Source organism: Bombina bombina, chromosome 1 (genome assembly GCF_027579735.1).
Source record: "Bombina bombina isolate aBomBom1 chromosome 1, aBomBom1.pri, whole genome shotgun sequence".
In the NCBI taxonomy this organism is placed as follows: Eukaryota; Metazoa; Chordata; class Amphibia; order Anura; family Bombinatoridae; genus Bombina; species Bombina bombina.
Genome location: NC_069499.1, coordinates 1531855516 through 1531872251, shown reverse-complemented (window position 1 = coordinate 1531872251; position 16736 = coordinate 1531855516). Strand labels below are relative to the sequence as shown.

At 38.0% G+C, this 16736-nt stretch overlaps 1 protein-coding gene across 1 annotated transcript in view; it reads left to right on the top strand.

Moving 5' to 3' along the window:
• Positions 1 to 16736, top strand: part of ABCC3 (ATP binding cassette subfamily C member 3) — a 267779-nt gene that overhangs the window by 147952 nt on the left and 103091 nt on the right. Inside the window, exons 9-10 of the mRNA XM_053708487.1 lie at positions 4931 to 5108; positions 5467 to 5628. Of these exons, the coding sequence (XP_053564462.1) occupies positions 4931 to 5108; positions 5467 to 5628 (340 nt within the window). The remainder of the gene's footprint in view (positions 1 to 4930; positions 5109 to 5466; positions 5629 to 16736) is intronic.

Genomic DNA, 16736 nt, shown 5'->3' with positions numbered 1-16736 from the left:
CATAACGATTCAATAATTTTAGATCCAGAACTGGTCTGAAGGAATTCTCCTTCTTTGGTACAATGAAGAGATTTGAATAAAACCCCATCCCCTGTTCCGGAACTGGAACTGGCATAATTACTCCAGCCAACTCTAGATCTGAAACACAATTCAGAAATGCTTGAGCTTTCACTGGATTTACTGGGACATGGGAAAGAAAAAATCTCTTTGCAGGAGGTCTCATCTTGAAACCAATTCTGTACCCTTCTGAAACAATGTTCTGAATCCAAAGATTGTGAACAGATTTGATCCAAATTTCTTTGAAAAAACGTAACCTGCCCCCTACCAGCTGAACTGGAATGAGGGCCGTACCTTCATGTGAACTTAGAAGCAGGCTTTGCCTTTCTAGCAGGCTTGGATTTATTCCAGACTGGAGATGGTTTCCAAACTGAAACTGCTCCTGAGGACGAAGGATCAGGCTTTTGTTCTTTGTTGAAACGAAAGGAACGAAAACGATTGTTAGCCCTGTTTTTACCTTTAGATTTTTTATCCTGTGGTAAAAAAGTTCCTTTCCCACCAGTAACAGTTGAAATAATAGAATCCAACTGAGAACCAAATAATTTGTTTCCCTGGAAAGAAATGGAAAGTAGAGTTGATTTAGAAGCCATATCAGCATTCCAAGTCTTAAGCCATAAAGCTCTTCTGGCTAAGATAGCCAGAGACATAAATCTAACATCAACTCTAATAATATCAAAAATGGCATCACAGATGAAATTATTAGCATGCTGGAGAAGAATAATAATATCATGAGAATCACGATTTGTTACTTGTTGCGCTAGAGTTTCCAACCAAAAAGTTGAAGCTGCAGCAACATCAGCCAATGATATAGCAGGTCTAAGAAGATTACCTGAACATAGATAAGCTTTTCTTAGAAAAGATTCAATTTTTCTATCTAAAGGATCCTTAAACGAGGTACCATCTGACGTAGGAATGGTAGTACGTTTAGCAAGGGTAGAAATAGCCCCATCAACTTTAGGGATTTTGTCCCAAAATTCTAACCTGTCAGGCGGAACAGGATATAATTGCTTAAAACGTTTAGAAGGAGTAAATGAATTACCCAATTTATCCCATTCCTTAGCAATTACTGCAGAAATAGCATTAGGAACAGGAAAGACTTCTGGAATAACCGCAGGAGCTTTAAAAACCTTATCCAAAACGTATAGAATTAGTATCAAGAGGACTAGAATCCTCTATTTCTAAAGCAATTAGTACTTCTTTAAGTAAAGAGCGAATAAATTCCATCTTAAATAAATATGAAGATTTATCAGCATCAATCTCTGAGACAGAATCCTCTGAACTAGAAGAGTCCAAAGAATCAGAATGATGGTGTTCATTTAAAAATTCATCTGTAGAGAGAGAAGATTTAAAAGACTTTTTACGTTTACTAGAAGGAGAAATAACAGACAAAGCCTTCTTTATGGATTCAGAAACAAAATCTCTTATGTTATCAGGAACATTCTGCACCTTAGATGTTGAGGGAACTGCAACAGGCAATGGTACATCACTAAAGGAAATATTATCTGCTTTAACAAGTTTGTCATGACAATTAATACAAACAACAGCTGGAGAAATAGCTACCAAAAGTTTACAGCAGATACACTTAGCTTTGGTAGATCCAGCAGGCAGTGGTTTTCCTGTAGTATCTTCTGGCTCAGATGCAACGTGAGACATCTTGCAATATGTAAGAGAAAAAACAACATATAAAGCAAAATAAATCAAATTCCTTATAAGACAGTTTCAGGAATGGGAAAAAAATGCCAAACATCAAGCTTCTAGCAACCAGAAGCAAATGAAAATGAGACTGAAATAATGTGGAGACAAAAGCGACGCCCATATTTTTTAGCGCCAAATAAGACGCCCACATTATTTGGCGCCTAAATGCTTTTGGCGCCAAAAATGACGCCACATCCGGAACGCCGACATTTTTGGCGCAAAATAACGTCAAAAAATGACGCAACTTCCGGCGACACGTATGACGCCGGAAACGGAAATGAATTTTTGCGCCAAAAAAATCCGCGCCAAAAATGACGCAATAAAATGAAGCATTTTCAGCCCCCGCGAGCCTAACAGCCCACAGGGAAAAAAGTCAAATTTTTGAGGTAAGACAAAATATGATAATTTAAAGCATAATCCCAAATATGAAACTGACTGTCTGGAAATAAGGAAAGTTGAACATTCTGAGTCAAGGCAAATAAATGTTTGAATACATATATTTAGAACTTTATAAATAAAGTGCCCAACCATAGCTTAGAGTGTCACAGAAAATAAGACTTACTTACCCCAGGACACTCATCTACATGTTTGTAGAAAGCCAAACCAGTACTGAAACGAGAATCAGTAGAGGAAATGGTAAATATAAGAGTATATCGTCGATCTGAAAAGGGAGGTAAGAGATGAATCTCTACGACCGATAACAGAGAACCTTATGAAATAGACCCCGTAGAAGGAGATCACTGCATTCAATAGGCAATACTCTCCTCACATCCCTCTGACATTCACTGCACGCTGAGAGGAAAACCGGGCTCCAACTTGCTGCGGAGCGCATATCAACGTAGAATCTAGCACAAACTTACTTCACCACCTCCCTTGGAGGCAAAGTTTGTAAAACTGATTTGTGGGTGTGGTGAGGGGTGTATTTATAGGCATTTTAAGGTTTGGGAAACTTTGCCCCTCCTGGTAGGAATGTATATCCCATACGTCACTAGCTCATGGACTCTTGTTAATTACATGAAAGAAAACATCCTATTGTGTTTCTCACTTTTAGTTAGTTTTAATGTTGGAATCTTTTTATTTCTCCCACTTTACTCTTTATTAGGCTAAAGGGATACCCCCTGTTTAAGAACGGTTTTGACGTTTTCTGTATTCTCTTTTCACAGTTTTTCTCTTCACTCACTATCTTTTTGACCCTGAGTAGTTGACTCTTAGGGAGTGAGTTAACTAATTGTCTGGGATGAAAGCTGTCGTATTGTAATAAAGTATTCTTATCTGTGTCCTTCACATATAGGTAAAAACGTAGTAAATTCCCTGTTTTGTAGACCTTTGTATCTAGAAAAGACACTGATTCCTCACTGTGAGTAACAGTGAATTCCAGATCTCTCACCATAGAATTCAATTTATTTACAAAGTCCATTAGGGTTCCACTGTCACCCCACCACACACCAAACACATCATCAATGTAGCGCCACCATATGCTCCATATTTTTTTTAATTCTTGTTTTCATAGATGATGCTCTCTTCAAATTCATTCATGAATAGATTGGAGTATGATGGGGCAACATTGGAACCCATGGCCGTGCCTTTTATCTGCATAAACCACTCATCCTGAAACAAAAAATAGTTTCAGTATAAAATAAGTCTCAATAGCTCTTCTACAAAACTACTCTGTTCATGAGTATATTTTTTATTCACTAACAAATTCTTTACTATTGTAGATATACCAGTCTCATGCTTAATGAAGGTATAAAGACTTTTCACGTCCATAGTGAATAATAAATATTTCTCAGAAGGTAGTTCCAGAGATTTCACCTTATCCAAAAAAAAAATTGTATCCTTTAGGTAACTAGACATTTTGATAACCTCTGGTTGTAATAATTTATCAACAACCTTAGAGATATTGGTGTATACAGAATCTACACTTGAGACTATGGGTCTCCCTGGGGGCCTCTTGTTATTTTTATGGACTTTTGGGACTGTATAGAATACCGGATTTCGGGGTGTGGGAATATTCAAATAATCAGCTAAATATTTTGTCAATAATACCTCGTTCCAAAGCTCATTTTCTTTCTGTATATTAGGGAGAGGATTCGCATTAAGTTTCCTATATGTGCTGGTATCCTTAAGCTGAGTTTGTATTTCCCCAATATAATATGACATCCATTATTAGAGTGGCACCTCTCTTGTCAGCCCCTTTAAAAATAATACCTTTATCTTTCTTCAAGCTATTTAGTTTATTACATTCGTCAATAGAAAAAATAGTTAATTTGGTCAATTGACCTCTCTCCCATTTGTTTTTCTGTTTTTTACCATTTTTATTATGATTTCCCAATTTTGTTTACATTATTTTCTACTAAATTAATGAATATATTAACACTATGGTTGATGAATTTTTAATTTAATTCTGCTTTGAACGGGGAGCCAGTGAAGGGACTCACAGTGAGTTCCAGCAGATACAGAGCATCAGGAAAGGTGTATTAGCCTGGCAGAGGCATTTAGGATGGATTGAAGGGGGGAAAGAGGTGGGAGACAGGAAGGCCAGTTAGTAGGTGATTACAGTAGTCAAGTTGGGAGATTACATGAGAGTGGATTAGTTGCTTAGTTGTGTCAGAGCTCAGAAACAGATGATTTTTTTATTACATAGGTGGTGGTGGCAAAATGAAGAGAGCAAATGGATGTGGGGGATTAAGGACAAATTGGAGTCAAGTGTAACTCAGAGGCAGCTGACTTTTCAGAAATTGAAGTAGTGCTAGAGGGGGAATTAGAAAGAGCTCAGTGGTGAGAGGTCATCCAGGAAGACATGCCAGATAAGCAGTCACTGACATGAGAAAGGACAGAGGGAGAGAGAGCAAGGGTAGAGGTAGATTTGAAAATCATTAGCATAGAGGTGATATCTAAAGCCATAGCCGCTAAGTTTACCCAATGAACAAGTATAATTGGAGAAGAATAGAGGAACCAGGACAGAGCCTTTAGGTACTCCAACAGACATAGACATTGAAGAGGAGGAGTTGCCAGCAAATGACACAGAAAAGGACCTGTTAGAGAGATAAAAGTTGTGAAAAGATAATACCACTGTCTAGCAATACTGAAGAGTCCAAAATCGATCTAATTAGCACTTCAATTAAACAATATCACATATTGTAATGCACAATAAAATAACTTTTTTTTTATTTTTTAGCATATTGATTACATTTATAAAGGATAAAAATGCACCTGCCTGGTGGGGATTTTCCATCGCTGCCTTGATGTTCATCTCTTCTTTGGCGCAAACATTAATCCTCCATCAGCATTTTCAGTACTGTTTTGTTACTGGGATGAGATTAAGAAGTGCAATCACTGGTATTATTTACAGAAAGGTGAGATATTACAGGGAATAACAATACAGGAATATATTTTGTGAAGTTTTATTAGTAAACGTCTCGGTGGTTGATTATAATCGTTTGCTTGTTTCAGTAGATTACGATTTCTGAATTGTTTTTGTCTTTTCCCAGTGATCCCGATCCTCAAATACTAATACCCAGAAACTTATAATTTATACCTTTGGAAAACAATAAAAAATTGTTATTTCCTCATTTTGTAATCTAAAAAACAAATGTAGAGTGAAACAAATTGCTGGTAAAAAAAACTGTCCTAGCACAAAATGTATCTTCATTTCTTTTAAATTGGGTCCACGATCTTTTATTAAATGATTTTTCCTTTTTCTTTTGATTTTAGTCTTTAGTAATCACAAACTCAGCAAAACGTTCTTCCACTGTTGGGGAAGTTGTTAATCTAATGTCAGTTGATGCTCAGCGATTTCAGGACTTGACGACCTTCCTCAATATGTTGTGGTCTGCACCTCTACAGATATTCCTAGCTCTCTATTTTCTCTGGCAGGTAAAATTTCAATGGTGTAACAGTCATTGTTTAGAATAACTTAGACACAAATTTCAGTTTGTTTTTTAAAAAATCTCTCAAGCAACCTTAATGGTAATGGTGGCGGCCATCTTGTTTTTTTCCATGTTTAAAGAAACTGTCTCTTAGTATTTATTGTTTGTATGGATGATGGTTTTTTTTATTAATTAGTAAGTAGGGGGGCTATAATATTAAATGAGTTAAATTTAAAACTGTCTTCTCAATAGTTTCATTTATTTTTTTATGCTTCTGACCCAGTCACCATAGGTAAGTGAACAGGGTGGTAATTGAAAATGTTGTTTAGTGCATCACAGCTGTAAGACATGAAGAGGCCTTTATAGAATAGTTTTGGGTAGAGCCATTCAAAGAGGAAAACGGAACGGGTTAATGTGAATGAGTTGTACTGAAAATATAATGCACTTACCAGAATCTCGCCAGTCCAAACACCAAATCTAACAAATATAAAAAAGGACAAGCTTATTTGCTATCATAAAGATATGTTAGCATGTGAATTAGAAATCCAATGTCCCAAATGAGGCAGTTTCCAGAAAAGATCAGTTGTGAATGCTCTCACGTCTTGTTTTACAAAGATATTCTTGTTTTACAAATTGCACCCTTTAATAAAAGATAACTTGTGAATCTTTTGTTTTATTTAGGGCAGCTGTACATTTTAAGAACAGTCTGTATTTTATGGTTTAACTAAGCTAATGTTACTCCCTTTTTATTCCTGCTAGATTACTTCTTTGATCTGTAGATAGTTGCGTCTCTCCTGTCTTTCTGAGTACGCAACCAGGGGCATAACTAGACCTCACTTGGCCCCAGGGCCGTGTCGAGTACCGCCCATTTCAACAGTGCTCTTACTACCTGTTTGTAATCAGCAGAAGCAGAGCCAGTAGCCATATAGGAGAAAGAGGAGCTGCTTATATGTGAGTTATTCTTCTGCCCAGTTAGTCTATGCCAGAGAATATGCACTTGTGCTGACTTCCTGTACAAATACGATGCCAGGCTTTTCTTTACTTTAACACTATGACAGCCATCTTGGAAATCCACAGATCCACATATATTTGCTGAAAGGTTAAGTAGATTAGTAATAAGTAAATAATGGCTGGTCTGACTTACTGGAAAAGCTGAGAGTAGCAAGCCATCTTGGAAACCCTGCCATTATATTGTAAAGGCAATTCTATTCACTTTCCTTAGCCTGTGAGCCCTTTTTCTCAAAGTGGCACACAAAAGGGGCTAGACTGAAGCAGGTGGATGCCTGGTACCATCAAGGCACCCCTGTAGTGACATCACTACTTATTACTGTGTCAGCTGGGCTTCCTAAAGGTGCAGTCCATTTTCAGTTGAGACCTCTGATACCACTGTGAGTAACATGGGAATTGCTATTTGAAGCATTGTTTTGAAGCTATAAAAAAAAAACCTGATACATCTAAAGAAAACAGGCTGCCTTCTTGACACATGGATTGAGAACTGGTTGAAATTGAACTGACTTCAATTTTAATGCACAGATGAAGGTTTACTTTCAATGGAAATTAGTTTTTTAAATACAGAGCATATTCAAGTGCACATGTTGATAAGAAATACAAGGAGGAGGAAGCGGCCATGAACGGTCGCAAACTATGAAGCTCCCAGAACGATCCATATAACTTGTTGGTAATCCTAGAAGAAATACCCCATTCTATATCGCACTACGCTACATTCAGCTATCTAATGCGTAGTGAAATTGAATCATACTAGGACTGTCCCATTTGTGCGCTCTGTGTCCTGAACAAGCCTATTGCGATCCTAGGTGGAGGCCTTCACTTTTGGACTCACCCCCCCCCCCCCCCGCTTCCCGGGGTAGAGTAGCTATCGATCTACTGTTAATATTGTACTCCTATACTGGAACCCAAGCTTTGTACCATAGAGGAACTACCTTCAATTCTACAGGCCTTGCTTAAAGATCTAGAACGTAAGATTGATGAGAAATTTGAAGATCTAGTAACGACAGCCAGAAGTATGGGACCTCGACAAACAGTATGTCCGACATTAGACACCGCAAGGAAAACAGACATACAGCTTAACGACAGGAGCTCTCTGTTTACTACTTCAGCACTATCCCACTCTGGTGTGAATTTAGGGGAGGTGGCGAATGACCTAAGACTCCCAACTTGGACAAGACGCAGCTACTTCAATGGTTCAGTGCCTGATCTGTCGGAAGTTGGGAGATTACATTCAGCTTTACAGTCGTCAGTGAAGTCTCAGCCATTCTCTATCCCACACAGCTCCAATTCCAACTTAGAACCCAGCGATCTACCCATGGCTCCCCACTGGGGATGTGCGGCCGACATCCCCACGATAAGCTTGGCCTACTCGTGTACTTCTGCTCCCCCTATGAGTCTTGATCTGCTGGCTTCACATATGTTCGCGTCCTCCCTACATGCCCAAAACACTCAATGCAGATACAGGTGCCTCGCTGACTACCTCAATAAGTATAGCAGTAGATCCATCTCGGGAGATGTACTCACCTCCTTTCTGAGTTCGCCCCAAGAGAGAGCCATTGAGTCCTTAGTGTTCTGGACTGTGGGAGTGGGATGAACTAACTGGTGACTTTAGACAGCGGGAGGCTCTCTAACCTTAGCGATAACAGACATCGCTGCATTGTCTTACTAATTTTTACAATTTTCACCATTATATATCCATGTTTATTCCCAGAGACCCAACCATCCATTAATCCCCACTCTCTCTTCAACCAGAGTGAACTTGGCCCCTTTTTCATTGGCTAATACCACCTACTTAGGCTCACCTGTTACAACAGGTAATTATCTCTGAGGAAGCGCATGTACGCATGCGCGAAACACGTCAGATAGAAGGAGCTGTACCTCTTGTCTTCTACCTGCATGAATAAATCTTGAATCGCACTGGCACCTTGGCTTCGATTTCTCCTTTCTTCTTCTAAATTTGCATCCATTAAGACCATAGTGTTTGATCCAGCAGGTTGTGTTAGGTCAGAGGAGACTCAATGTTATATCTCCATTTAGTCTGATATTGCTTTACTTTTAAATGCGTAAGATATTAAGATTATCCTATAGCGACCTGTTAAATAGTTTTTTTTTTACTACAACCAAGATTCTATTTACAATATTCCAGCAATTGGAATTGTCTCGGCACCCCCTAAAGTATCTGACACACAGCCTCTTTCCACAATCTATGTGACTCCCTGTAGAAAACCACAGGCACATAGGAATCTCTACAATTTCCTATGAGCCATAACTTACATTTTACCACAACTTTCCATAGAATATTGTAAGACCATACTGTATTGAAACCCCATACATGCCTAATTTCTTACGCCTAGATTTAGAGTTCTGCGTTAGCCGTCAAAACCAGCGTTAAGGGGTCATAACGCTGGTTTTTACCGCCCGCTGGTATTTAGAGTCAAAATAATGGAAAACAGCACACCAATTTTCCTCTTTCAGTGGGGCACGGAGTAACAGACTTGCCAAGTCTCACCAAAGTCCATAAATTTCAAGAAACTCCAGCCACCAATTTCTTTTAAAAGACCTTTATTCTTTTGTCATGGGTCCCATTGATATACAACGTTTCAAGCCAGCATTAGGCTCTTAGTCATGTACACTTTAGCTATACAGGTTTCTGTTACTTATACCTGCACCTGTTAATCACTCACCTGATGTTAATTAACCCATTCCATAAGGAACACAACCATTGCTATTGCAACTGTGACATCTTGTGGATGAAAAATCCACGTCGCCCCCACATACGCCAACATATTTATGAACAGCTTTGAGGAACACTTTGTGTACTCTAAATCACTTTTTCAAACTCATGGGGTCTCCTGGTGGAGATTTATTGACGATGTGTTTGGCGTATGGGGGGGCGACGTTGGGAGCCTATTAACATTCATAGAGGATTTGAATTGCTCAGTGAAAGGATTGAAATTTAGTATGAATATGAGTGAAGTGGGTATAGAATACTTGGACACTTATGTATATAAGGAAAAAGGTTTTTTAGAAACTGATCTATATATAAAAAAGACTGATAAGAATAATTTGCTACAATATGGCAGCTGCCATCCAGAGAGTGTGTTTAAAGCAATACCTAAGAGCCAGTTCACTAGGGTTAAGAGAATTGTGTCAGATAGCAATAAATGTAAACAAAGATTAGGGGATATGGCTAACAAATTCATTGCTAGAAAATACCCTAGGAATCTGATAATGGAACAATTGGCAAACGCAGAAGTTGGTTCTAAACAAAATCGGAAACAAGAAAATCTAGGCAAGAAAGGAGAGAACAACATAATATTTGTCACCCAACATAATAGGTTCAGTCAAAAAATAACCGGTGTCTTGAAAAGACACTGGCATATAATAAGGGAATGTAATCCACAAGTAGAAGAATTCAAACAGGTGCCCATGGTAGCATATAAGAAAAATAAAAGTATCAAGGATTTGATTGTACACACTGACATAGGTTCTGCTAAAAGAAATATCCAATCAACTATTGGTAGTAAAAATAATGGTTGTTATCCGTGCTTGAACGGCAGTCATTGCAGTTCTATGATAAAAGGAAAAAACTTCTATCATCCAACTAGCGGACGTAAATTCACAATAAATAAATATTTTACATGCAGAACTACCTTTGCTATTTATATGATCAAGTGTCCATGTGGACTTATCTATATAGGCGAGACCTGCAGAGAGGTAAGGGAGAGGATAACAGAACATAAATCAAACATAAGATGTAAAAACATGGAGGCTCCTGTGTCCTCTCACTTCCTCTCTGCAGGTCATAATATTAGTCAACTTAGATTCCTTATCATAGATCAGGTAATGAAACCAAGGAGGGGTGGTGACAGGGAACATCTCCTCAAAATGACGGAGATGTTCTGGATCCATAAATTAGATTGCCTGACCCCTAGGGGTCTAAATAAAGACTTTGATTGGAGTCTGTTTTGTTGACTTCTAATCAATTATGTAGCATATGGATAAGTCAACTAATAAATATATTATGGGTACAGACATTAATATCTAAGCATAATAATAACTGGTCAAATACTGGCAAATAGGATTTGAGATATTTTTTGAAAAAACAGGCGCTTTTGGGAAGGTATATTTCTTTAAATTTTTCTGTATGATTATCTTTTTGTCTGAAATTTATGATAATGAGAATGTATTATGTACATTGATCCCTATTACTGTGGCTCTATAGATATTGGGATTTTATACTCCTAATTTTAAATTGTATATAGGTTTTATGTGGTTTTAAGAATATGTGATGGTGTTCATCCATTCCATGAAGGAACACTGAAAAATTCAGAATAAAAACAGTGGTGTACTATATTTTTCATCCACAAGATGTCACTGTTGCAATAGCAATGGTTGTGTTCCTTATGGAATGGGTTAATTAACATCAGGTGAGTGATTAACAGGTGCAGGTATAAGTAACAGAAACCTGTATAGCTAAAGTGTACATGACTAAGAGCCTAATGCTGGCTTGAAACGTTGTATATCAATGGGACCCATGACAAAAGAATAAAGGTCTTTTAAAAGAAATTGGTGGCTGGAGTTTCTTGAAATTTATGGTATTTAGAGTCAGTCAGGAAAGGGTCTAACACTCACTTTCCAGCCGCGACTTTTCCATACTGCAGATCCCCTTACGCCAATTGCGTATCCTATCTTTTCAATGGGATCTTCCTAACGCTGGTATTTAGAGTCTTGGCTGAAGTGAGCGTTAGAACTCTAACGACAAGACTCCAGCCGCAGAAAAAAGTCAGGAGTTATGGGCTAACGCCGGTTTATAAAGCTCTTAACTACTATGCTCTAAAGTACACTAACACCCATAAACTACCTATGTACCCCTAAACCGAGGTCCCCCTACATCGCCGCCACTATAATAAAAATTTTTAACCCCTAATCTGCCGACCGGACACCGCCGCCACCTACATTATCCCTATGTACCCCTAATCTGCTGCCCCTAACATCGCCGACCCCTACATAATATTTATTAACCCCTAATCTGCCCCCCAACGTCGCCACTACCTTACCTACACTTATTAACCCCTAATCTGCCGACCGGACCTCACCGCCACTATAATAAATGTATTAACCCTTAAACCGCCTCACTCCCGCCTCGCAAACCCTCTAATAAATTTTATTAACCCCTAATCTGCCCTCCCTAACGTCGCCGCCGCCTAACTTCAAGTATTAACCCCTAATCTGCCGACCGGACCTCACCGCTACTATAATAAATGTATTAACCCCTAAAGCTAAGTCTAACCCTAACACCCCCCTAAGTTAAATATAATTTTAATCTAACTAAATAAATTATTTCTTATTAAATAAATTAATCCTATTTAAAGCTAAATACTTACCTGTAAAATAAACCCTAATATAGCTACAATATAACAAATAATTATATTGTAGCTATTTTAGGATTTATATTTATTTTACAGGCTACTTTGTATTTATTTTATCTAGGTACAATAGCTATTAAATAGTTATTAACTATTTAATAGCTACCTAGTTAAAATAATTACAAAATTATCTGTAAAATAAATCCTAACCTAAGTTACAAATAAACCTAACACTACACTATCAATAAATTAATTAAATAAACTACCTACAATTACCTACAATTAAATCAACTAAACTAAATTACAAAAAAAAACCCCACTAAATTACAAAAAAAACACACTAAATTACAAAAAATAAAAAAAGAATACAAGAATTTTAAACTAATTACACCTACTCTAAGCCCCCTAAAAAAAATAACAAAGCCCCCCAAAATAAAAAAATGCCCTACCCTATTCTAAAATAAAAAGTTAACAGCTCTATTACCTTACCAGCCCTTAAAAGGGCCTTTTGCGGGGCATGCCCCAAAGAAATCGGCTCTTTTGCCTGAAAAAAAACCATACAATCCCCCCCCAACATTACAGCCCACCACCCACATACGCCTAATCTAACCCAAACCCCCTTTAAAAAACCTAATACTAAGCCCCTGAAGATCTCCCTACCTTGTCTTCACCCAGCCGGGTATCACAGATCCGTCCAGAAGAGGGTCCGAAGTCTTCATCCTATCCTGCAAGAAGAGGTCCTCCAGAGGGTCCGAAGTCTTCATCCTATCCGGCAAGAAGAGGTCCTCCAGAGGGTCCAAAGTCTTCATCCAGGCGGAATCTTCTATCTTCTTCCATCCGGAGCGGAGCGGGTCCATCTTGAAGCAGCCGACGTGGAGCCATCCTTCCTCACCGACGGACTAACGACGAATGAAGGTTCCTTTAAATGACGTCATCCAAGATGGCGTCCCTCGAATTCCGATTGGCTGATAGGATTCTATCAGCCAATCGGAATTAAGGTAGGAAAAATCTGATTGGCTGATTGAATCAGCCAATCAGATTCAAGTTCAATCCGATTGGCTGATTGGATCAGCCAATCAGATTGAGCTCGCATTCTATTATCTTGGATGACGTCCCTTAAAGGAACCTTCATACGTCATCTAGTCGTCGGGAGAAGAGGATGTTCCGCGCCGGAGGTCTTGAAGATGGAGCCGCTTCTCGTCGGATGGATGAAGATAGAAGATGCCGCTTGGATGAAGATGTTTGCCGGTCCGGATGTCCTCTGCTGCCCGGATAGGATGAAGACTTCTGCCGCTCCGGACGTCTTCTTTTGGTCCATCGCTGCTCGGCTGAGTGAAGACGACTCAAGGTAGGGAGATCTTCAGGGGGGTAGTGTTAGGTTTATTTAAGGGGGGTTTGGGTTAGATTAGGGGTATGTGGGTGGTGGGTTGTAATGTTGAGGGGTGGTATTGTGGTTTTTTTACAGGCAAAAGAGCTGTTTACTTTGGGGCATGCCCCGCAAAAAGCCCTTTTTAACGGATGGTAAGGTAATAGAGCTGTTAACTTTTTATTTTAGAATAAGGTAGGGAATTTTTTTATTTTGGGGGGCTTTGTTATTTTTTTAGGGGGCTTAGAGTAGGTGTAATTAGTTTAAAATTCTTGTAATCTAGTGTTTGTTTGTTTTTGCAATTTAGTGTTTGTTTTTTTGTAATTTAGTTTAGTTGATTTAATTGTATGTAATTGTAGGTAGTTTAATTAATTTATTGATAGTGTAGTGTTAGGTTTAATTGTAACTTAGGTTATGATTTATTTTACAGGTAATTTTGTAATTATTTTAACTAGGCAGCTATTAAATAGTTAATAACTATTTAATAGCTATTGTACCTAGATAAAATAAATATAAAGTAGCCTGTAAAATAAATATAAATCCTAAAATAGCTACAATATAATTATTCGTTATATTGTAGCTATATTAGGGTTTATTTTACAGGTAAGTATTTAGCTTTAAATAGGATTAATTTAATAAGAAATAATTTATTTCGTTAGATTAAAATTATATTTAACTTAGGGGGGTGTTAGGGTTCGGGTTAGACTTAGCTTTAGGGGTTAATACATTTATTATAGTAGCGGCGAGGTCCGGTCGGCAGATTAGGGGTTAATACTTGAAGTTAGGTGGCGGCGATGTTAGGGAGGGCAGATTAGGGGTTAATACTATTTATTATAGGGTTTGCGAGGCGGGAGTGAGGCGGTTTAGGGGTTAATACATTTATTATAGTGGCGGCAAGGTCCGGTCGGAATATGAGGGGTTAATAAGTGTAGGTAAGGTAGCAGCGACATTGGGGGGGCAGATTAGCGGTTAATAAATATAATGTAGGTGTCAGCGACGTTGGGGGCAGCAGATTAGGGGTTCATAGGGATAACGTAGGTTGCGGCGGTGTCCGGAGCGGCAGATTAGGGGTTAATAATATAATGCAGGTGTCAGCGATAGCGGGGGCGGCAGATTAGGGGTTATTAAGTGTAAGGTTAGGGGTGTTTAGACTCAGGGTTCATGTTAGGGTGTTAGGTGCAGACTTGGAAAGTGTTTCCCCATAGGAAACAATGGGGTTGCGTTAGGAGCTGAACGCTGCTTTTTTGCAGGTGTTAGTTTTTTTTTCAGCTCAAACTGCCCCATTGTTTCCTATGGGGGAATCGTGCACGAGCACGTTTTTCAAGCTGACCGCTACCGTAAGCAACGCTGGTATTGAGAGTTGAAGTGGAGGTAAATTATGCTCTACGCTCCCTTTTTGGAGCCTAACGCAGCCCTTCAGAGAACTCTAAATACCAGCGCTATTTAAAAGGTGCGGGGGGAAAAAAACACACGTAGCTAACGCACCCCTTTGGCTGCAAAACTCTAAATCTAGGTGTTATTTAGCCTAGCAAGATACTATTTATTTTATATGAGAAGGTAGTCGTCATCCCCCATATCTACCCCAGTCTCTACATGATCTATATATCACTGACATATGGAGCCTCTTTAATGCTATTATTATATTTTTATAGCACACATTACTATATCAGGGTTTGCTAAAATAATACCTAAACATCTAATCGCTATAGTCACAACAAATCAATATTGTGGCTTCTACACAAGTTATCATACCCTACCTCCTTACACACAGACCCAAGAGTGGTCCCCACACTCCTAGGAGCATATTTATATTTTAAAAAGCAGATTTCCTGTCAAAGTATTCATCATAACTGCTCCTATGCTTATGCCTTAGTGTATTTTGAATGACCTTGGATTTATAGTCCCTCCAGACAAGTATGATGTTTGTTCTGCTACACACATTTCATAATTCATATTTATTTTTAATTTTCAAGGTCTCAATACACTTGCAACTCTGTTTTATTGGTGAATGAACATATGTATCATGTTGTAACTGATATAAATCTCATTAAAGAAGGAAGGGAAAAAAGTATATTATCCAGAGAAGGAAGACTCTAGATTAAGTGCTATCCAAATCCTTACTAGGAAATCCCAAAATGTACCCCCATAGAATATTAAGCTCATGCTCCCATATTATTGAGGGTTCCAGTATACACATCCATATGCTATCAGTTTAGCGCCTATCATCTAACCAAAATCTATAACCATTTTACTATACAATAGTACAGAATACACGTTTACCATATGTTACTGTACCATGCCCAAGAGTGGCTAAATATCATTCTCGTTTACCTCCATAATTGATACTAGTTATTACATATAGATCCAAGAGTGGCCTATCAATATTATAGGAGGCTCTTATAAATATACAAAAGGAGGTTTCAGTTATAACTGCCTTATCATTACTTGGTTTATCTGTCATTGTATGAATATGTTTTTATTGTTGTACCTATATTGCTATACTTTGTGACTATATTCTCACTAAAAAACGGCTATATATCAGTTTAGCCTACCTCCATTGATGTTAACCACTACACATAGGTTCAAGAGTAGCCTATTGATATAATGGGAGGCTCATATATTTATATAAAAGGAAGTTTCAGATATATTTGCATTTTTTCCTCATCTGGTTTATTTGTAACTGAATTGTATGTTTTCATTATGGTACAAAAATTGTTCCTATACCTGTTTATATTGAGTTGTGGCAAACTGTACTTGCAATGTCATTTTTGCTAAAAACCTCAATAAAAGAAATATTAAAACAAATAAAAAAAAATAAAAAAATACAAGGAGAATGTACTTGTTTTGATAAATTCAAGGAAGAAGAGCCAGTGGGATTGAACTCCCAATTTGAAACCATTTTGTAATTTCAGGAAATAATTGGGAGCTGTATGTTAGGTTTTAGGGGCACTACACAACACCTAGACCTTGTGAGAAAACATAATTTATGTAAGAATTTACCTGATAAATTAATTTCTTTCATATTGGCAAGAGTCCATGAGCTAGTGACGTATGGGATATACAATCCTACCAGGAGGGGCAAAGTTTCCCAAACCTCAAAATGCCTATAAATACACCCCTCACCACACCCACAATTCAGTTTAACAAATAGCCAAGTAGTGGGGTGATAAAGAAAGGAGTAAAAAGCATCAACAAAGGAATTTGGAAATAATTGTGCTTTATACAAAAAAAACATAACCGCCATAAAAAAGGATGGGCCTCATGGACTCTTGCCAATATGAAAGAAATTAATTTATCAGGTAAATTCTTACATAAATTATGTTTTCTTTCATGTAATTGGCAAGAGTCCATGAGCTAGTGACGTATGGGATA